The sequence below is a fragment of the Python bivittatus genome, unplaced genomic scaffold, assembly GCF_059951505.1.
Source record: "Python bivittatus isolate LINGU-HERP-01145 unplaced genomic scaffold, Pbiv_v1 ctg000810_np1212, whole genome shotgun sequence".
Classification (NCBI taxonomy): Eukaryota; Metazoa; Chordata; class Lepidosauria; order Squamata; family Pythonidae; genus Python; species Python bivittatus.
Window position 1 is genome coordinate 1,553,358 of NW_028277111.1, and position 22,920 is coordinate 1,576,277.

Below are 22,920 nucleotides of genomic sequence, written 5' to 3' on the forward strand. Positions count from 1 at the left end.
GCGTTCAAAAAGATCAAGTTTGCATTCCTTCCCCAGATAAACTGCGATTTTAGACCCACGGATTTCAGGAGGAATTATATCTTAGTAGTAAAAATTAAGTGGGAAGGCGGGAGGCTGTAATTCAGTATCCATTTCCTGGAAAGTACAAATGGGATTTTCTTTTAAATCAGTCCTCTTTGGGGACCTAACATCCAGCTTTCTACAAGTCCAATTTCCCAGCCAGCCAACCTGTTGAATTACTGGCCCAATTTAAGTAGAGACCCCCATGCTGAGCAAGACTGGAGTAAGGGGTATATAAGTATGACGCATATATCTATATTAGTCTATATCCTGGGGAGATGCAACTTTCTTTCTGTTGCCTTTCTTGGTATGGACTTAACAAGAAACCATTTATATTTTTTGCCTCTGTCACCCGGATTGATTGATTTATTGATTGATTAAAAAAGGGTTTGTTTTGCTGATCTCAATCAAGGGATTTTCAATCAGTTACAATCATAATTAAAATGTCCATGCTATAATTCTAGATACATAACCATAATTGTTATTTGCTTCCCCCCAATCAAACCACAGATAAAAATCATCAGACAGTCAACCTCAAAGCAATAAAACAGTGTCAGCCACTATAAATCAAAGGCCCCTTTAAACCATTCTGGTTCTAATCATTTCCTGAAGCTTAACAAAGTAGGAGCGGATTGGAATTTCAGATTTCATGAGGCAGGGAGTTCCGTAATATCAGCTGTGTATTGATTCTTGGTAACTATATGAAGAGATCTGCAGGTATCTTGGCAGCAAGATGGAAGTGGTTTGCAACTGACTTTTTTTAATTTTATTTATCAGTCTAGTTTCATCTACCACCCTGGGATTTTCTCGTGGTCTGTCATTCTGGAGCTAACCAGCTCTGACGCTGCTCATTCTTTTGGGATTAACCATGTTTCACTAGGCTTTGCAACTAACTGCTCCTGCAATCAGAACAGACTTGAAATATTGGGTATGTGAGTAACTCTGGGGTACCGTATATTACCTGGAGGCACCAGTTTCTCCCAGACTTCCTGGATCAGCTCCCCAATCAAACTCTCATTCATTCATTCATTCATTCATTCAACTTCACTCCCCTAAAGTTTTCTTAAAATATAAAAAGGATGGGGCAGCTTCAGCGCAGTGAGTGGGAAGGGAGGGAGGGAGGGAAGGAAGGAAGGAAGGAAGGAAAAGAGAGAGAGATCAACCTGCATTGTTTATTAATTTAGAAGGAAACATTACAGATTTTTGAAATGCAGAGCAACTGGCAAACCTGGTTAAATAGTCCTCAGGGTCGAATTTGGCTCTGAACGTGTCATTTTTTTTTCCTTCTGGGCAAATGAATTTTGCCCTTGAAATACAAATTTTCCTCCTATTCTGCAAGCTTCCTCTGTTGACCACTTCGATGGACTCAAAGGAGGTTTGGAACCGCTTTTCTCCTCTCTCTCTGGGAAGCTGCATCTGCCAAAACGCTCTTCTTTCTCGCCCATTATTTTTTTTTTTTTTAACGGCTCCCTTTCTGCGTGAACACCCCCCCTCCCACCCCCACCCCGCAACACGCGCAGAACAGCGGCTCGCGCAACTGGCTCGACGCCTACATCTCCCAGCATCCTTTGAGCCTGGCCGTGGGCGACGAGGAGAACTACCAGTCCCGGCATCCAAGTGGGCTTCCTGTCCCTTTCCCTCCTTCTGGAGGTGATATTTTCTTGGATGAAAAGGCGAGGTAGGGGCGGGAGGCGGCGGTGGGGGCTGAACCCGCGCTCTTGCTAAGGCGGCAGGGAGGCGCTCGCTCCCTCGCAGCGGCGTCCGTCGGAGACGGTTCGTGCATTAGCAGCCGCTGCCGCCGCCGCCGCCGCCGCCTGCCCGGGGTGAATATTGGTGAGCAGGGGGAGCGCGAGGGTGGGGGAAGATGCTGAGCTGCTCGAATCAGGGCTGGACGACCCTTTGGGCACGCAGGCGCTTCTGCCGCGGTCAGAGGGAGAAGCTGGGGCGGAGGGAGCAGGGAAGGAGCCCAAACGCTTTCAGCCTCTGCCCTCGCTTCAAGTGGCGCAGAGCAGGAGCGGGCGAGGAGAAGGGACGGTTTTGGGCGAACTTGTTCGCAACTCCTGCAAACAATTGCTGCCAAGGGTAAAACTGTCACGATTGGAAGACCCCCGGGGTCCCTATCCAAGTGCTCTGCTGTTGGTAGCCACGCTCTGCCGAAAGATCGGGTGGATGACATTCGGGCTATTAGTGCTGCAAACAGGGAACGTTCTTTCAAGTTGAATTAAGTTGCTAAGATTGATGTGAGTCTCCATGTCGCTTACGCTTTTTTAAACTTTTAAACTTGTTAAAAAGCACTAAGCATGCTTCTTTTTCGTGGGCCCCTGTAAAGTTGCTTTAAAATAAATGAATTCGTTCCTGCTACTTTGAATGTATAGAGGTTAACGTTAATATAGATCATGAACTTTAGTTTCGAGGCTCCTTATTTTATGGTATGATGTTATGATGAATGGTATTGTGTCAGTTATTTTATTCTATGTCCGTGCTGCAGTCAGTTATAAGCATATAATAAAATAAACTCCCCTTACTACTGAGACATAAGCAGCTGAAATGGCTCCGCTATGTTCAGAAGAAAGGCCCAGTTGAATTCCAAAATTGGTTGCCAAATGAGTGCGAGCAAAGAAACAAGCAAAATCATCTACCTGTAATATTCCCAGACAAAAAAAGCACGGAGTTCTGACTCCTGTATACTCAGCGGAGCCAAGCAGATTAAAGGCTGATTTAATTTAAAGATTAAAGATCAGATCTGGGCTGCAATAATTAAGATCACTGTCAGATGGCAGTAAAGACAGGCTAAAAATCCTTTGCTGCTCTCTAGGGGTTGTAGGGAATTTTGCATCCCAAATCAAGGTAAAGATCCTCTTCAGTTGAACTCAATTCCTGGGAACTACAGTTGGACACGTCTGCATAATTTTCTTAACTGCGCGATCCTAGAGTAGTGTTAAGGATGTGATTTGCCAACACTTTCCTCGGAGAGGCTTTTTTCGGCTTTCCAGTCTGCAGCCTCTGATGGTCTCCTGTCTCAACTACTAATCAGGGCCAATCCTGCCAAGTCCAGGTGCTGTGACTTCCAGGTGACAGAGAAATGTAATAATCTGGAGAGGGAATTAAATGGCACATTTTGAGAGGAGGAATGCTGGCTGGCTGGCTAGCTAGCTGCAAGATTTTTGAATGGGAGCAATCCACACTTGCAATGTTTGATTGCAGTTCCCCTTGGTTTAACTATTGCGTACCATGTTAAAAAGGGATTGGGTTGTGGGTACTTGGGGGCAAAATGTACTGCCATAAATGTTACATTCATGTGGTTTTTTAGTGTTTTTAAAATAAGGGAAGGACTGAGAAAGGGAACCTGGCAAAGATTGGGGAACATCCAGAAACTGGATAAAAAGGTTTTCCTTGCTTGGGAAATACTTTAAGGTGAGGGAATTGTGTTATTGGAATGGGGGGCGTGGAATTCACCTGGGAAAGAAGGTGCCATCAAAAGAGTAGTTCCTCTGTTTGGTAGTTTATTCTCAGGCCTTCCACCTGAGCAGAAGGAACAGGATTTAACAATTTTAGTAAGACTCAAGCTATTCTCTTAGCTGTTAAGAGGGGAGTGTCCAGGCGGCGGCGGCGGCAGCAGCAGCAGCAGCAGCAGCAGCATGTGAACCTCTCTTAGTCTCTGAATTTGGATGGGAGACCAGCAGGAATTGATAGCACAGTAGGCTAGTCCAGGAAGTTAAAAAAGATTTTCCCAAGAAGGCAATAACAAAATAGTTTTGTTTTTTTTCCAAGAAAACCACAGGGATGTGTTCATGAAGTCACCAGCAGCCACACTCAGTGCAAAGGGGACTTCACTTTACTAAGCCTACATATTTCATGCTTCCCACACATTTTCCTGCATTTCTTGCCACAAACTGGCAGATAATGAGGCCGCCGGAATTGAGTGTTTTTCTGCCAAGTTTCAGGAGTATGATTTTCGGAGTTTGTGGGAGTAGTAACTGCAAATTTTAGCCACTGAGCCCAACTCTTCAAGATTTTGGACAAGAGGCCTTTTCAAGCCCTCTCATAGTTTTTAATTCTGTTTTCTTTTGGCTTTTTAAATGGCTTCAAAAGTCTTGGCAAGGAGGCATGGAATAAAAACACATAATTGCCAGAAAGGTCAAGGAATGAATTGTTTTTAATTGGATCCATCGGAGGGAGAATCTGGAACTTGGTTTTCTGAACTCATGAAGCTGCTAACCAGGGAATGTCAAGCGTGAAGCTGTAGCTCAGCAGAATCTATTTTGTGTACAGAAAGTAGCTGGTTTGATTGCTGTAATCTCCACAGGTAGTCCTCAGCTTACATCCATTTGTTCAGCAACCGTTCAAAGAGGTGGTGAAAAAATGGATGTACTACCGATCCTCAAAGTTCCAGCCATCACAGCACCCCCCAGTCACGTGATTGCGATCCAGGCATTTGGGTGCCCAGCTCGCGATTACAATGTCGCAGGAAGCCGCAAATCACCATTTGCGACCTTCCCTGCTGGCTTTCCACAAGCAAAATCAACGGGGAAGCCGGCAGGGAAGGTCACAAGTCAATCTGGTAAGTTGCTGCCACCCGCAGCACCCCCCCGCACCCATGCGCAGCCTCCACTGGGCCTCCCAGGCCTCACATGTGGCCTGCACCGGCCTCTCCCACCCCCCGTGGCATCCCCACGCTCCTTACCTGAGACTCCCGTCACTTCCCGCTTAACAACCAGCACATCTTGGGATTACGACGGCAACAGGGACTGCCAGGATTGTTGTTGCTAAGTGATGCAGTCTTGAGACGTCACCCTCTATGACTGCATCGCTTAGCTACGGCAATCCTGGTCCCACTGGCCATCGTAACCTGAGGACTACCTGTAGTTGAAAGTACTGGACGAGGTCTGAAGAGGTAAAACAAATGGGCATTCTGGGCTATAAAATGTTGCTGAACTGCAGTAGAGAGCCAGTGTGGGCTCCTGCTGAAGATGCTGGACTCCCTTCTGACATGGAGACTCCCTGGGAGACTCCCTCCCTCCCAGCCCTAGAGGGAAGGGCTGGACTAGGACTGAGGTTAGGGTAGTGGGAAAGGTGCTGGGCTAAGAGGGATGAGGCCCAGATTTTGGTCCCCCCTCACCCACAGAAGCTCCCCAGGGTGTCCTTGGCCAGTCCTTCTCTCTCAGATCAACCTACCTTATAGGGTTGTTGTGGAGAAAGGAGGAGGGAATGGTGTAAGCTCCTCGTAACTCGGGATTTGCAGCTCAGCGAGTTCTGCCTTCCAGGCCCCTCCCTGAAGCAATATAGGGCAGATGTTGAACAGTATTGTTCTGTGTCATGTAATGAAGCATGGATATCTGAACGTTTCAGTATCCTGGTTGAAGATGAAAGAAGACAGGATCCTTAAAACGGGGACAGGGACTTGGGCATGGTAGGAGGAGGAGAGTTGGGTTAGGCCCCAGTCCTACTAGGGCAGAAGTTATCTAAACCACACAGCCTCCATCCTAAGGAGTTCTCCACCACAAAGGAATGAAGGTTACCTCTGGCCATAGCCATGAAGACGTATGACTGGATTGTTACGATCTGGGTAAATTTAAGAATTCCTACTGATGTTTCCTGCTCTCCCACCTTTCTCAGGCCAGATCTCCAGGTCCCACCCCTGACCTGACCTGTCAGCTGGATCAAAGGGAAGATTGTTGGCTACCTGGCCCTCAGGTGGAACAGAATCAGACACCAACTCAGGTAAGAGGATGAGGGCGTGATAAAGACTCGGTTGGGGAGCTCTGCACTCCTGTTGGAAAATGGCAAGTGATCCCTTCTCTCAAGAGACTTTTCCCACTAACTCAGCCACTCTGTCCTTCTTTCTTACTCCATCCTCATTTCCAAACTGGAAGCTGACCTTAGATAACCTTGTCAGATTCAGTATGCGCGTCTCATTTTTTCCCCTCTTGAGCTGTTCGTCCCCAAAGTAGGAGGCTCTTCCTGGCCCTTCCAAAGTTCCTACAAAATCTGAAGTCAGCAGTAGCTATGCTTTGTGGATTATCCCGTGGATTGCAGGGAACCCCCAACCCCATTTTGCAACCCTCCCACGGAACACGGTACAAAATGTAAAGCAAAGCATTTGTTTCAGTGGCATGAATGCTTTTACACACAACAGCAACAATCTTTGTTGAGAATAGGTGCCTGGAACCTTTGCCAGCATAAGGCTCATCTTCACGTCCTTCTAACTATGGACTGGGCATAGCTCACTGGCTGTTTTTTAATACCATGTCCTCATGATGGTGCCCTTATACCATCTCCACCCCACAGTGGAGGCAACTAGTGTCATCTTTAACTGGTACAGGTTTACTAGTCTTTCCCCCCTCTTCTTCCAGTATGAATTTTGCTGTGGACCCAATTTAGGACACCTCACTGATAACATGATTGATGATGCAGTAAGGCTGGCCTCTGCCCTGTTGCTATGGGCCATTTTAGGCTGCTGGGTGCCCACCTTCTCCCCTCTGGTCCCTGGCCACTGTCCTCCGTGGCCATGCTGCCCTGGGCTGCAGCGTACCTGGCTTCCATAGAGGCCTCTGTCCATTTAACCTTACATAGGCAGCTTATACACGCAGGTTTAGTACTCTTTTAAAAGAGCACTAGACTGTTTTTTTCTAACACGGATTTAGTGCTTTTTTGAAAGAGCATTAGATCTACGCTGCACAGGTTGATTTAAATTGAGAAAAAAAGCCAGGTGGTTCCAGCTGTGTCTTACTGGTTCTGTCACCAGCGACTGCATTACCAATTTTCTCCTGGTTCCGCCAAGAAGATATTTCATATGGCTGTACTTTTTCTACTGTGCATATAAGCACTACAGTTGCCACCCCGAACAGTCCATGTTCCAAAACCAGAATCTTGCAGTTACAGTCCCCCAGCTACTGCAGTTATTTATGTTTCCCTTGGTATGTGTGCATGGGGGGGGATGGGGGGATGCCATTTCTCCTATTCCATTCCAGCCTAGGTGGCCCAATGTGCTATTGCACAAATGCTGATTATCACCAGGCCAATTACAATTGCATCTAATGGCTGCTTCTTGGTGCTGTTGACCATCAGGTCAGAATTGCGCTCCTTGACGGCTCACTCCCAGGTCTTGCCCATTCCGGTTTGGCAGCACTGATAGCCAGGGGGATGGCCGTTGTTGCTGTGGCTGGGTCAGTCACAATGGAATGATGCCAGGTGATTTCACTGTAGCACGCGTTCTCCGTGGTTGTTTGCTCGCTGTTCTCAGTGATGTGAACAGGCCTCCTTGGCCGCTCCCTGCCAGCACCGCCATTCCCTGGCAGCATTAATCCTGGGGTGGGACTTGCTTGTTTGCCCTCCCTTGTGGCTTCGGGGCATGTTGCACCATCTTCCCATCACATTCCATCTTTGTACAGGCCATTGTCCTCCTTCCTCAGCATGAGCCACCCCGGAAAGCCCACAAAGTGTCGACGGGGGAGCACGTGGAAAAGGGCGGAGACGATTGCGCTGCTGGAAATCTGGGGCGAGGCGAAGATCCAGCAGGAGCTGCGGTTCAGCCACCGCAACATAGACATATTTGAGAAAATTGCAGAGGAATTACGCGGGCACGGATATCATCGCTCAGCCACAGAGTGCCGGACAAAGACAAAGACGCTTCGTCTGGAGTACAAGCGGGTTGTGGCCCACAACGCGAAATCCGGAAATGCCCCGGTGGTGTGCCCGTTCTACCCGCAATTGCACCGCATTCTCCAGGGGGATGCCAGCATGACGCCTAAACGGGTAGTACGCAGCAGTGCAGCAGAAGGGATGGCCGTCGGACAGGGCCCAACGGCCTACACTGCCCCATCTCCTGGGTCTAACTTAGCTCGTGAGGCAGAGCTGGGTGCCCCACGCCCTGCTGGCCTAGGAGACTACCTTGAACAGGCTCCCACTGGTAGGACAGCAATGGGGGTGGAAATTCAGCCCTGGAGCCAGGCCGCGAAACCATGACATGAGTTGGGACTGAGCAGTTGGACGCTGCTGCTGTCCCTCAGGTGCTGGGCGGGTGAAGTGGGTGGGAGCTTGGCAGGCACGTAGCTCCCAAGTATCAGTGCAGTCCTACCTCTCACTACCTGTCCTTTTCCCGCCTTTCTTGATGAAAGGACACAGGTGGGAAGTGGATTCATAACAAAGCACCTTCAAGGGATTGGTGGGCCTCACCCATCTCATGGGCCAATAATCACTTGCCATTGTTGTACAAGGATAATGGCACCCTGGGGTTGGGGTGGGGGTAGAATGTTGCCTCCCATTCACTTGTCTGTATGATATCCATCCACATGGGTGCCTGTGAGGAAAGGGTAAAAAAAAAAAAAAAGTCAAGATGGCGGCCACAACCATGTCATCAAAGCATCGTGTAAAAAAGAGATGGGGCTTTGGCTGCCGTCTTGACTTTTTTACCCCCCACCCAAGGACACCTCTGTTCATCCACATATTAGAGGAAGGCCTAGGTAACATTTAATACAAAGATTTAATAACTTGGCTTTTTGAAAAATACATTTAAAATTACAAAGTATATCCTGTAGCACTGGAATGTTGGATAATGAGTACAGGTAGTCCTCATTTAACGTCCACTCATTCAGCGACCATTTGAAGTTACATTGGCACTGAACAAGGGGTACCTACGATGGGTTCTCATAGTTGTGGCCATCACAATGTCCCTGTGGTCACATGATCACAATTCAGGCACAATTACAACATCACAGCATCCTGTGGTCATGTGATCACCATTTGGACTTTCACCTCCAGCTTCCAACAAGCAAAGCCAATGGGGGAGCTGGCAGGAGGTCACAAATGGTAATCACATGACCGTGGGACGCTGTGACTGTGCGGGATTCACCCAAGGAACCAGCATTTTAAGTTGGCATGGTCATGTGACATTGTGCCTTATGGTTGCCTTGTTTAGCGACAGAGTTCCTGGTCCCAATTACTGTTGGTAAGCAAGGACTACCTGTATGTAAACTTACTGGCACAAAGATACCAGGGGACTTCCCCAGAAGCCTGCCAAGATCCCCCTACTTCTATTAATTTGATATTACATTTGCATGATTTAAAAAGCAATTAAATAGAAAAATGGCATGTCACAAGATTGCCTACTGCATCATCTGTTCTTCCAGCCTTCTCTATTCCCTTCTCTGTCCCACCCCAGTCTTAGCAAATTAAAAAGGTGACCTGGTTTGAACTGGAAATGGGCCTGCCAGTCTAAGAAAAGGGCACAAGACAGCTGGGATAGCACTGCATATCCAGGAGAGGGGATTAGGGGGGCTGGTGGGGAGAAAATATTCCACTTTGCTTTCTGGTGCGTGAATGTTCTTGTGCAAAACTCCCCGAAAGCATGATGCCCAGTGCAACCCTGTTCCCTCTCCAATTCTTACAGAACTGGAGAGCAGCTTCTGCAAGAAGGAAACACGGAGGGATGCGCCAGAGGGGTCGGAGGACGAGGAGGAGGACATGGCTGCACAGCTGCAAGATTTTGATTGTGCACAGCAGGTGCCACCCAGCAGTGCTGGAGGTAAGTGTAATGGTCTGTGGGAATGACCCTGGGAGACAGGAGGGAGCGCTGCAGATGGGACAGCCAGCATGTAAAAGGTATCTCAGCCCACAGGAGGAGGGAGGATGTGGGAAACATTTCAGAGGGGACCCTCCCTAGTTTTCCAGAGAGTAAAAGAAGAGGTAGGGAGAAAGACTTTCAGTCTTGCAAGATTCTGTTAATGCAACCTTACAATAAAGACAGAGCTGGTACTCCCGGTTGTGCTTCTTGTCTGGAATACCTCACAGGGCTAACAGTATGGTCCTGTCCTGCAGTGCAAAACCAGCCCTGGGAGGGGTGTGTGGAGCACTCAGAGTACACTGTTGATGCTCAGCTCATTCTGGCAACTTTGCTTACATGGGGACTGAGAGCGATGGGGACAGTGATCCAGAGTGAACAGTAGATAACTGAGGCCGAGTTATCAAAGTTTGTGCTTTGATTCACGCACAAAGACCTGATAGTTAAGCAACCACATATTTGTACGGCTGTCCTGGCTGTCCTTTTACATGACATGCATCATAACATGCAAACGCAGATCTACCTCCCCACCCAACCCTTCCATGATACACATCTGTAAATGAGGACCATGTAAGTAACACAACTTAAATGAGGACCATGTAAGTAACACACAATTCAGGGAGTGATCGGGTACAGCTCTACTTAACCAACCCAGAGGGGCTGAATGCCACTTCTGTGCCTCCCAATTTGCCAACATTCCTGATGCTTGAATTGCCCTCCCGCGCATTGATGCCTCCCTAAAGGCCACTGCTTCTACCTCCAGTCTACTTTATGGTGACTTAAGTTCTGTCTCACTTATGGTCCCATTTCCATCCTCTTTCTTGTAGGACCACGGGCCATCCCAGGGCTTGCCACGCTGTCTCCGGCATCCAGGCTGGCCTTGCTGCGGATGAAGAAACGGAGAGTACCCCACATTGAGCGCATGATGGAGAGAGTGATGATGCACTCAGAACGAAACCAGCGGGAGCTTCTCCGGGAGTTGGCTGCTGAGCGTCAGTGTATCACAGCATTCATCCAGGAGTTGCGAGATGATGCAAAGGGCCGTCTGCAAATGCGCCAACAGATTGCAGCATTGTGTGAGGCAACCCAGAACTCCACGCGGGTTCTGGACCGGGTACTGAATGGACTGGCAAAGTAGTCCTCTGTGCCCTCCCTGGTTCTGGAACAGCACTTCCCATCTGTCAGCACTGTGGGTCTGCTCTGCTGGCCAAGCTGGTGACCCCAAGGAGCCACCGCCACATTGCTCCAGAGACTCATTCATCAGTTTGACTAAGCCTAAGACTCCTGCGTTCAACACAGCACTCAACAAAGGTCACGATTACCACAAGAACTGCTGCAAGTGGACTCTGGTGCATCTGAAGACAAGGGGTGTGGAAGCCAAGGGGTAGAGTACACCACCTGCACCACCAGTGCCCGAAAGACCTCCAGTCCTTAATATGCCTCCATTCAGCCTGCATGATCCGTGTTTTGCCACTACAGTGATTGCTCTTGCCAGTTCAGGATAACTGCCCCATAACCACATCAGCCCCACTCTACTAGAAACACCAAGGAGTCAAGAGGGATGTGTTTCTTCAGTCATCCAAGAAGCCTGCTTGTAGGTTATCCTCTTTCACCACAGTGGAACATCAAGAATGATGCTTGTCCAGTCCAGAAAGGATACTGGATTGGATACCTGTGTGGTATTCCCTGGGGGTCATGCCAAACACGCTGACAAGGACCTAGGAACCAAGAGACACCAGCTCTGGCCAAAAAGCCCGTTCTCTCAGTGCATCGAGCTTCTTGTTCCACCATCAGTTGACGTGGAACTTATCTGTTCCTGAGCTAAACTGTGGCTGTTGGTCAAGGAATGGATTTCATAGGAACATTAAGCCTTGGGTTCCTATAGCCTTGACCCATGACCTTTGTATCTAACCCTCAGGAATGGGGGTGGGAAAGTGCTTTGACTGTCTTAATAAAGGCAGCTTCTGTGTCCGACATCTTGTCTGTTTCATCTTTCACAGTTGGAACCAACCACTAATGTATATACTTCAGAGTGCCAGTACCAGCAATCTACAGCTACCTTTTTTTGGTAACTGCTAGAAGACTCTGTTGGTGTTCCCTCTTAACTGGATAGTAAATATTTAATTCCTGGGAGATTTTAATTCAGATTTCTTCATGTCTTACAGTGATGTGTAATAGTCACTGGTGCAGTGGTTATGTGACCTTCCATCATGAGAACTTTAAATTGAGTGGTGTCTCTGAGGACCACAGGCGTGGATGGTTTTCTTCAGAGTTTCACACTCTTTGGATTGGTCCTCTCCAAATCACCACAGGACAGGAAAGACAGATCTGGGGAGCAACCCATATCTCATGCTTGTTCTAATGTGGGCAATACAAATATTGTAGCTTAGCCACTGAGAGGAGAAAGAGTCTGGTGCTATTGTCCTGGGAATACTGCTAAACCATCGCAGAGTAGAAGTAATACACAGATAAGACAGAGTTGATTGAGAATGGTCATCATGCATATGGATGTACGTAGGCATGCCTATGTCCATATACACAAACATGCATCTCTGAGGAGTGTGCATCTTTATGAAAGTCATCCCGAGTTCAAGGAGGAGGAGAAACGTAACAATTCAAATACAGGTTTGAGACCAGAACTTGTCCAAGGTCAGTGTAGCTGATACTGCCTTTGCTCACTTGCAATGATCAGCTGAGACATTCAGTTATAAAATTGATTATAATTAATCCAGATCCTGACCCTTACGTTTTGCCATCTAGCAGGACCCAGGAAGCTTGCTTTTCAGTAGCAGCCCCTGCCCTGTGGAACATCCTTTCCCAGGGGATCCTGCACCCCCACCCCACCCCTTTGAGCCTTCAGGAAAGCTATAAAGGGCTAGCTTTTCCCCCAGGCACTGGGATAAGGCGAGGTTGGAACTGGATGGATTGGTGATGGTGGATCAGGCACCTGGTTCTTTTGGTTATCTTGTTTTTAGCTTTATTGTTGTTGTGAGCGCCCCCCCCCCGAGTTGTGTTTTACAAGAGGGGCAGCCATGTAAATTGAATGAATGGCTTTCCCGACAATGCAAATAAGTAGTAACATTTCATCTGTGTGTCTGCACTCGAGCTGTATGTGGGCAACCTCCGTGGCTGAAGGGGGACCAGAACCCAGATCTCCACATTCCTAGTCCAGCATCTTTATCACTACCCACTCTGTTGCTTGGACTGAAAAGGGGAGACTACCCAGAGTCTCCCAGGGAGCTTCCATAGCTGAGGGACCAAAAACAGGAAAGAGGATAAACCCCCTGTTGGCAGGAGGAGCTGAAAGCTTGCAACACAAATGGCAGTGACAGAACTAGCAGCACGTAACTGGCAGAACCTGGCTCTTTTCCCAGTTTCAGTTGACCTTCTGTAGAGCACAGGACTAGCCTTCTTTCCGAAGGGCATTAAATCCATATTGAGAAAGACCCTGCATGAGACTTGACAAGCATCAGGCTAGCCAATGCCTCTGTGGAACCCAGGCGCCCAGATCAAAATCCTCACCAAGAGCCTCGCCCCGTGCTTGCAGCGGGTGGGAACATGCCCGCATCAGCCTAAAGTAGCCAACAGGAGTTGGGCAGTTCCCAGCATCTGAGCACATCTGCAAGGACGTCATCAAAGGTATGTCTACTGGAGCAAGAGGGAAAACACCACTTCAAAACGAGGACAACTAAGGACAACATTATGGAGGACAGAGCAGAAAAAGAATTAACCATGGTTAAGGGCAAGGGAGGAGATACAGATAGGTTTCGATTAGTGCGGTTAATGAATCCACGAAAAGGTTGCATTATTCAAATTCACACTATTTGAAGTCATATTTCTATGGAAAATATGGTAACTGGTTCCAACTTGAAATTGGCAAGAAAAAATTTAAACGTAATTTTTTATATGTATATTAGTGGAATATTACAGTAAAGAATACCAAGAATATTGCACACATTCTAGCCTCACATTAGCTGAATTTCAGGTCACATGAAACACCCTGTGCTAAGTAAACCATAGTTTAGTTAATCATGAGTGTGTCAGGCACATGTAGCCAACGATGATCTTTCCTGTCAAGGCACGAGTTGAAGCTGTGTGACATCTGAAATTTATATTTTATAAATTTTATAAATTACAAATTATCCTTACATATAATTGGTTATCTGGGCTCTGTTTGAACACATTCTGCAACAGAGAGCTGGGCACCCCTTGAGAACGAGCAGTGGTTCATCCAAATAGTCAAGACATTTCTCCTAATGTTCATCCAAAATCTACCCTCTTGCAATTCAACCCAGGACCCAGAGTCAGAAGTGTCCAGGTGGGGAAGGAGGCAAAAAAGTCAAGATGGCAGCCATCTGTGCACAATTGAAGCCCTGTCCCTTTTCACAGGCACCCCACACACATCTAAAAAGCAGCAGGGCTTTGACTGCACAGTATGGCTGCCATCTTGACTTTTTTGACCCTCTCCAGTCCATGCCCCTGGAAACAATCCTGACTATTTTTATAACATGGAAATGTGCTCTCCTCCAGTCTTCCAAATAATGCTCTGATAAAATAAGAATGGGAAATTTTCCTCACTTTCCTAGAACTATGAACTCCCTTGTGTTTCTTGAAAAGACCAAGATACACATTCCAGAAAAACATTTCCCACGCTCCAAGCACTCAATTTCTTTTTCTTGCAGATTCTTTATGGGTTCCAGAGGTCTCCCTGACATCAATATTTTTCAACGTTCTGAGCATTTCTACAATTACCGTTTGTGAACGCTCCAGGGTTCATCAATGTTTGATTACTCTACAAAACATTATTTACACTCCCCACACTCTTGTAACTCTTTTCTCTTGTGTAAACACTCTGGTAAGTCACTAATGCTGCTTTGTGTACAAAGCATTCTCACACTCCCAATCTTTATGCATGTTTGCTTCATCGTGGCTTCTCTGAAGGTTTTTAAGGTTATTTGAAATACATTTCCCCACACCAAACTTTCCCTTCTGTCACCATGTGAAGTTCCCAGTGAACATAAAGGTGTGACTTTTGAGAAAAATGCTTCCCACGTTGTTCACAACTGAAGGGTTTTATCTCCGATATGGACTCGATGATGCTTTTTTAGCGTTGATTTACAACGAAAAGCTTTCTCACACTCTACACACTTGTAGGGCTTCTCTCCTGTGTGAAGCCTCTCGTGGATTCTAAGACATTCTTTGTAAGGAAAAGATTTCCCACACTCTAGACACTGGTAAGGTTTTTCTCCGGTATGAATTCTTTGATGCTTCAAAAGAGTTCCTTTCCTGGAAAAACATTTATTGCACTCCAAACATTTATGGGGCTTCTCTCCTGTATGGATTAGGCTGTGAACTCTAAGGGATGATGAATGAGCAAATGCTCTCCCACAGTCGAAACATTTGTAATTTTTTTCCCCTGTGTGAATTTTCATATGACTTCTAAGGGCTGATCTTGTACGAAAAAATGTTCCACATTCATTGCATCGATATGGCTTTTCCCCTGTGTGAGTTTTCTGATGCTGCCAAAGTCCTCCCTTTTGAGCAAAAGATTTCCCACATTCTATGCATCTGTATGGCTTCACTCCTGTATGGACCCTCTGATGTGTTCCAAGATGTTGTTTTTGGGAAAAGCATTTCCCACATTCCACACACTTGTATGGTCTCTCCCCCGTGTGGATTCGCTGATGAATCCGAACCACTCCTGGCGTCATAAAACTTTTCCCACACTCCCCACATTTATAGGGCTGCTCTCCTTTGTGCCCCTTCTGGTGTCTGTGAAGTTCAGAAGAATCCACAAATCGTTTCTCACATTCTGGGCATTCATAGGGTTTGTCTCCGGTGTGGATTCTCTGATGTCGCGTCAGGTTTGCTTTTGTGGGAAAACATTTCCCACATTCTAGGCACTTTTTGTTTTTCTCCCCTCTGTGGGTTTTTTCATGGCTCCGAAGAGATGAACTGCGAGTGTAACATTTTCCACACTCAAGGCATTTATAAGATGTTATTCCCGTGTGAACCTTCTCATGGACCCAAAGCTGTGAATGCTGAGCAAAGCACTTCCCACACTGCCAGCACTTGTAAGGCTTCTCTCCTGTGTGAAGCCTCTCATGATTCTTAAGGACCGATTTTTCATTAAATGACTTCCCACACTCTAGACATTGATAAGGTTTCTCTCCAGTGTGGATTTGCTGATGTCTAAGCAGCTCTGACTTTTGACCAAAGCGTAAGTCACACTCCACACATTTGTAGGATTTCAGTCTGGTGTGGCTTCTGAGATGTTTTGCAATGCCCCACACTCCAGAAAAGGATTTTTGACACTCCAAACCTTGACTGGATTCAGTTCCCACATGGACCTTTCTGTGGATCAAAAGGAGGGACTGGTGGGCAAAGGATTCCCCACACTCTGAGCATGCATGGGTTTTTTGTCCTCTGTGGTTTTCTGGAGGGCTGGTGGGGTCTGACAGTGGATCCAATAGTTTCCCACCCTCCATGCTTTCTGGCAGCTTCTCACTTGCACTGAATTTCTACTGTCTGTTGATCGTTGATTTGCAGGCAAATCTTTGGTCACAATCTTTTTCCTGCTGATAGAAGAAAAAGAATCACAACACCTTAGCATCGGAAGAGACCTTGAAGGTCTTCCAGTCCAACCCCCTGCCCAGGGAAGGTGTCCTCAGAACATCCTAGACAAAATGTCCAGTGACGGAGCCCCCACAACCCTAGGAGGCAAACTTCTGTGCTGTTCACTTAGTCTAACCCTTCCTCCTTGGTTCTTGTCCAATAGGATGAAGAAGCTCGGAAAGTAGGCTGAATGATGCTTAGGAGAAACATCATATGAATTATGGAGGTGCCATCAGCTAGTATCCTCCCACTGCAGTTAAAAAAAAAATCTAAGGGAAGGGAGACTTCTCAAAAGATGCTTCCATACTGTCTTCTACTCCGATCAGTTGCCTTCAGCTGCTTCCCCATCAACACTTGGTTACAAAATGCAGGCGTGATGGTATGTGAGAAAGACTTTGAGAAACAGGGCAAAGAGATGCTGCCTAGGGAATGGTCAGATAAGAGATGTCTTAGCCTGCAGCTGCATAATGGGCGGAACAAGAGTCTCAGAAGAGATCCACCCTAGCTTCTCAAGCTGTAAAGGAGATTGTGGGAGATTTGTACTTTGAGACTTCCAAGATTCTGTTAATATAGCCTTACGATAAAGTAGAATTAGGTAATCTGGTCATGTTTCCTGTCTGAACTACTTGGAAGGTTGATATCAATCTTGCAAGTCTCATAGTACAAATCTCCTGCCACGAGAGGTACTTTCAGACTGAACATTCTGTTGCTGTAACCTTACAATAAAGGTAGTGTTAGTACTCACTAGACAACCCGTGACCCCTTGGGTCATTGTTTCAGAGATATTTCCCTACTCAACAGAGAAAATGCAAAAAAGCAGTAGGAATATGAGTGACTTGCAACTTGCTGCAGGCTTCCCCATTGACTTTGCTAGTGGGAAGCTATCAGAAATCCTTCCTCCCTCTTCTTTCCTCTCTCTCCCTTCACTCCTTCCCTCTCACTTCCCTTCCCTCGCTCCCTCCCTCTTCCTTCCTTCCCTCCTTCCTCTCCTCTCTCTTCCTTTCTTCCTCCCTCCATCTCACTTCTTCCCTCACTCTCCCTTTTCTCCCTCCTTCCCACTTTTATTTATTTTATTAAATTTATCAAATTTGTCACCACCCATCTCATGAAACGACTCTGGGTGGTTTACAAGAAGATAAAAATTCATTAAAATACAACATAAAAACAATCCTAAAAATAAATAAATTCCAAGAAAATGGAAAATCTTCCTCCCTCTCTCTCCCTTCCCTCCCACTTCCTTCCTTCCTTCCTCCCTCCCTCCCTCCCTCCCATGGTCTCAGCCCAAGTCTGGGTCTGGTCCCAGTGTGCTAAACACCCAAAGAAACACCCCGAAGTGGAGATGGAAGCAAACTTTATTCTGCACAGAGAAAGGACACAAAGAGATCTCTCAAAGCTTGTGTAACCACCTTGTTCAGGGGTCATTTACAGTACAATTACCACGAACTCAACTCCCTGTGGTCACAGTGTGACCTTTCCTTATATGGGAATCTCTAACTGCTGGTTCTGCCAATATTTTGTAACAATTAGCAACATTTCACATATTTTGACTACACAGATCATCTTAATGACTCCACTAGCCCACATTTTCCATATATGTCTTGTTCTAGCAATTTCTTCAATCGCAATGCTTACTTCCTCCTGTGCGCCTTGTCCCAGGATATGTCTGGGTAGCCTTTAGCAAGCATTCTTTTGCAATATTTCAACTGAGCTTTTTCCTAGTAGCTTTCCACTTGAAAAACTTGTTAGCTTAGCAATTTTATTTTTTTAGTAATTGTTAATACTTTTATTGGCAATTACCAGTACCTTTTCACGTTCATCATTTCCCCCCGTTGAGACGAGGCGGCATCTTGAATGTCCACATAAGTCTCATTATTATGTTGCCTGTTCTGCAATTCCAGAAAATAGTTATTTTCCTGGGCTACGGGGTTATGATGGAGCAACCTAATAAGTTGTTGTTGTAAAATTAGTACCTTTTCATGTTCCTCCCTTCCTTTCCTCCCACATAAAATACAGGCTTGCGCCATTTGCCCTCCCCTCACGACTCTCGGGATAGCCCCGGTGAGGCTGCAGCCCCGCTCCCCAGTCCGGCGTGTCCCCAAGGGCCCCACCCTCGACCACCGGCACCCCCCCAGCCAGGCCTACCTCGCCAGCACGCATCCGACCCCTCCCTGCGCCTTCCCTCACCGCCAACTGCCATTAAGAGACTTAAACTTCCTGCCTCCTTGGCAAAGCAGCCAATCGCCGCTCGCCCGTCTGGCCTTGCCCCACCGGTTGGGCGCAGGGGACAGAGGAGGCGGGAAAGAGAGCGGGAGGGGAGGGGAGCGCCCGTGACGATCACGTGACCTGGGCTGGCCGCTACACCGCAGCGCTGGAGGAAGCAGCCGCAAGTCCCCCAAATTTCAACCCCGCGGGAGTCACGAGTTCTTACATTCTCTAAGTTAGCCCATTTGAGGTGCCTTGGTTCAGAAATGGTTGCGCTAAGACTACAGTTTCACCCAGCTGAGGGTTATAGAAACGAGAGTTTTAGTCGTATATAGATCAAACCTCAAACCTATAAAATCAATTGATAGCCAAGGCAGGAGGTACGTAACAACGATGTGGTTTGTTTATGGCCTCGATGTTGCGTGAACCGAACCACTGTGATTTGCAAACCCTGGTTAAGGTTTAGGGCAGTGTTGTCCAAACTTGGCCACTTTAAGAAGAGTGGACCTCAACTCCCAGAATTCCCCAGCCAGCCATGGCTTGCTGGGGAATTCTGGGAGTTGAAGTCCACTCATCTTAAAGTGGCCAAGTTTGGACAACACTGCTTTAAATGAAGGAGAAAGGGAAGGGGAAAGGAAAGGAGGAACAACCTGCTAGCTGTTAATACAAGGGAAGAGCTGTCTGGCCATAAAAACATTATTCATACTCATGAAATTCCATTAAAAGCTGTGATGACTTAATGACAGGGTAACATTTCCTCAGATGCCATTTCTCTGCCATTGCTAATGAAATTGGAGATTGCCCTGTACAGCCTCTATGTATGCGAATCTGTAGGGAGAGAATGTAAAAGTTTGCTTGAGCTGGGCCGTGGGTGATGGCATTGATTCAAGTGTCTTAGCATCATCTCTTCCCCTTCACTGTCTCTGCCAGATCTACCTAGCAGGGTTGTTGTATAAAACTGGTCCCTGCGGCCACTAACATCAATGGCATTTACTCCTGAAAAGAAATTAGTCCCACTGAATTCGGTGGGATCAGTTCTGAAGGAAGCAAGGGACAGAATTGCCCTGTATTTTTTTTTTTTAACATGGCATCCTGTGAGAGAGATTTTCTTTTTTTACTGTTGCCTTTAAGAGTGGAAATGTACCCAGAAAATGAGGGCATTCGTATGCAAAATTCTGGCGACTATGAGACATGAAAGTGGGTGGTATAATTAACTGGTAAAATCACTCAAACAAATGAAAACTTAAGAAGCCAGAAAGGAGAGCCAACCATCAACATTTACAAAGGAAGGAAATAGAGTGGACACAATTTAAGTCAGTTGTGAGCTGTCTGGATGGGGAAGCTGGCAGGTTTTCGGAGATGCTCTTTGTTTCACGTAAAAAAATAGGTGGAGCTTCAGTCCCCTTGTTGTGGTTGCCATCTTGACTCTTTGATCGCATTTTGTGGACGCTCCTGGTGTAATCTTGATATTGTGCCATAGTTTTATAAAATTTTATATGTACATATTTGTCTTTGTCTTTTGGTTATTTATAACCTGTCCCTTTCCTAGTAGTCTCTGAGATGTTTTTTAAATCAGTTCAGTAGTTGTTTTTCAGGCATCAATGTTGGCCTAAAAAACCCAATAATGAGTGGATTGCACCTGCCTTAAGGAATCCACTCATTAAAGTGAATACACCTCTTCAAAGCAGCCGGGTTTTTTCCAGACTCTCACAGAAGAACAAGACAGTCTGCTTTAATGAACAGCAGAGAAATCCGGGCTGCCGTTATGCCAAGGCCCTTTCCGCAAATTACGCTTGCTCCATGCGCAGCTTGCTTGTTTGCTTATTTATTTATTTAAGCTGCCCATCTCTACCAAGTAATTCTGGGCGGCAAACAATTCTAAAGGAATAAATAAATAACTGAGCAATCTGTGTCTGTGCATGGACAAGTATGCACCAGGAGCAGCTCCAGCTCCTTGGTCTCTGGATGTTTGAATCAGAAGAGTGGCCACAAAACTTCTGGGAAAGGACCAGGTCTGTTAAAGGTAAAAAGAGGGCTTTTAAATGATTTGCATCATGTAAATTACATCATTTGCGCCTTGTGCGTGATGACGTCATGACACGATGTCACTTGTGTCTCCTGGTGGGCACTCATGGAGACAGCTAACTGATGACAAAAGCTGGTAGCAACTCTGGTTCTTGGCTTTGGATTTTTTAACTAGCTATGGACTTATCAAATTCCCTGGATGCAGATACCTCAGAATGGTGCCAGTTGAGCTAGATAAGATCCAGCCTTCCTCCTTCTAGGGAAGAACTGCCCCGCCAGCCCCTATAAACAGTTTGGGGAGAGAAAAACAGTCTATTTACTCCCCCAGGAGAAGAACCTAAAAAAGTCCAGCTGGATCGGGCAAAAAGTCTATCTGGTCAGTCTCCCAGTGAACAATTGGATGCATTCAGGCTCAGAAACAGGAAGCAGGGCAGAAGATCTCTTGCATTCTGTCTTCCGGCAGCCGGTATTTCTATTTTACAGACATGCTGTTTACAGGAGATACTCATCAACACTTGAAACCGTTAATTGCCCAATCCTGTCTTGAATCTGTCCAGCCCTCTTTTAAAACCAGCTAACTGGCGGGTGTCTTCTTAGCAGATGGCAGTGAATTCCGCACTTTCATTCTTTTTGGCGTAAAGGATGATTTTTATTGGTCCTGAATTTCTCCACATTTAGAATGAATGGGTAACCCTGAATTCCTACAGAAAACCTCACACTTCCAATACCATGCATTTTTTTAAAAATGTTGTCTTTCATCTTGTTTGCTTTGTTTAAGTCAGATTATTCCAACATGAGCAATGGCCAGGGGTGTGAATTTCAACTCCCAGAATTCCCCAGCCACCAGTTATTGCTGAAATTTCTGGGAGCCGAAGTCCGTATGTCAAAATCACACAAATTGGAAAATGCCACTGTAATCGTGACACCATATTGGTTCCAAGCCTGTAAGAAGCCCTAAGTTTTTTTTTTCAATTCAAGCATTACAATCTGCTACTTCAACAATTCTATGCAGAATTAAAACTTTACGTGTTTTCCAGTCTTGGCAACTTCTTGGTATGTGTGAGAGATGACAAAATGTCGTTTTTGCAGGCAAACTAATTTGACAGTATATGTTTTAAAATAAACCATAATGAGCAACTAGTAGTGAAAAGGGGATCTTCCAGACCCCCTGCCTTTCTAAGCAGAATGTATGTAGTGATACAATCAAGTTACTAGTCCTCAATTGTTTAGGGGGTTCTTAGCATAAAGTAGTATGGCTTTCTACTAACTTGCTTAAAATAAGTAAAAGAGCTAACATATAAAGGATGTGGCGATGTGGTAGGAAACTAGTGCAGGCGGTTAAAGGAGCCTCGGAATAGAGAGCTGAAGAACCGACCTGAGCCGGTTTTGTGGTAATAGTTGCACTAGGCCTAAAACCGCCTCACTGAACACACTCACTGCTATTGCTAAAAACGGCTATAAATACGGGCTGGGGGAGGCTTAAAATTTGAGTAGTGGGAGATGTAAACTGAGGCGAGACTTCCGGGAGTTGTATTAGGCGTATCGGGTAGGTTGTAAACTCCTGAGTACCCAACCAACGGGGAAACGGAGGAGGGTCTTTCTGCTCGGGCTTAGAGAATAAAAAGTGCATGTATCTTATCACGGGGTGTGTCTACTTGCTGTTGCAACAACGTACTCTTTCAATAAATGCCTTGCTGCTTCGTTGGATCTTTGTCTCAACTCTTTGGAACTTAAAAGTTCTTTCTCACAGTATGTAAACTTCGACTCCCAGAATTCCCCAGCCAGCACAGCCGTTGCTGAGAACTCTGGGGTCTGAACCATGGCAGATGCCCAGGTTGGAAAACTGCAAAAGACAGAGAGAAAAGTTATTCTAAATCTCCAATCGTTTTGGTTGCCCTCCTCTGCGTCTTTCCCAGCTCTGCCCTGCTGTTTTTCAGTGTGGTGATGAGAACTGCACAGCGCAAGGCCAGGCCTCTTATCTTTCACAGCAACTGCATTCTGGGCTGACCTGTTCATTACACTTTCCGCCAAGAATCAACTTTGGCTGCTCTCCAAAAGTGAAGCAGAGTTGGACCTGCTTGGAAGGGAGACCACAGAAATCCCACAGCTAGGAAGGAAAAGAAAAGAAAGCCAAAGGAGGTCAAATATTGTTGCCAAGATAACTACCTGGACGTAGTCCATCAAGACTTGAGCTTCTTGGGGGAGACTTTATTCTTGATCCACCATGCTTCCAAGATCCCTTCTCGATTAGTGCTGGCCAGCTTAGCCCCCCTTAATGGAAGTCAGATATTCTGCTCCTGTAGCCCCTGCCCCCCCCCAATAGTTGTAATGGGGAGGAGGAACCTAAACACCCTTCCTCCTCACTACTCCTGACCATCCACCATCACCTCCTGGCCCCTAACAGTGGAAACCAGAGCAGGTCAAAGGCAAAAATCGAGACCAAGGTTGCAAGGCCAAAT

General features: G+C 46.5%; 1 protein-coding gene and 1 pseudogene across 9 annotated transcripts; one reads left to right on the plus strand and one right to left on the minus strand.

Moving 5' to 3' along the window:
* Nucleotides 1-1,670: 1,670 nt before the first annotated feature.
* On the plus strand, nucleotides 1,671-11,593 carry LOC148213915 (uncharacterized). 8 transcript variants are annotated; one of them, XM_088129727.1, is made up of 5 exons: nucleotides 1,671-1,893; nucleotides 5,677-5,781; nucleotides 7,473-7,969; nucleotides 9,449-9,583; nucleotides 10,447-11,593. In XM_088129727.1, the coding sequence occupies exons 3-5, from the start codon at nucleotides 7,474-7,476 to the stop codon at nucleotides 10,755-10,757; spliced, it is 942 nt and encodes a 313-aa protein (XP_087985853.1). In that variant the 5' UTR covers nucleotides 1,671-1,893; nucleotides 5,677-5,781; nucleotide 7,473; the 3' UTR covers nucleotides 10,758-11,593. The 8 variants fall into 8 exon arrangements, with proteins under 8 accessions (XP_087985853.1, XP_087985854.1, XP_087985848.1 ...); XM_088129728.1 differs by having other exon boundaries at nucleotides 1,671-1,883; XM_088129722.1 differs by having other exon boundaries at nucleotides 1,672-1,893; nucleotides 7,452-7,969.
* Nucleotides 11,594-15,069: 3,476 nt separating this feature from the next.
* Nucleotides 15,070-18,303, minus strand: LOC103052327 (uncharacterized; annotated as a pseudogene). The gene is made up of 2 exons (XR_015793647.1): nucleotides 18,038-18,303; nucleotides 15,070-16,197 (listed from the first exon to the last, which is right to left on the minus strand). The product of XR_015793647.1 is annotated as an uncharacterized LOC103052327 (transcript).
* Between the last annotated feature and the right edge of the window lie 4,617 nt (nucleotides 18,304-22,920).

What these genes read in the sequence shown, in the direction of transcription:
- LOC148213915 (XM_088129727.1), top strand. Translation starts at nt 7,474, where the DNA reads ATGAGCCACCCCGGAAAGCCCACAAAGTGTCGACGGGGGAGCACGTGG. An exon ending in CCTTGAACAGGCTCCCACTG is followed by an intron (nt 7,970 to 9,448) that starts GTAGGACAGCAA and finishes CAATTCTTACAG; the next exon opens with AACTGGAGAGCAGCTTCTGC. An exon ending in GCCACCCAGCAGTGCTGGAG is followed by an intron (nt 9,584 to 10,446) that starts GTAAGTGTAATG and finishes TCTTTCTTGTAG; the next exon opens with GACCACGGGCCATCCCAGGG.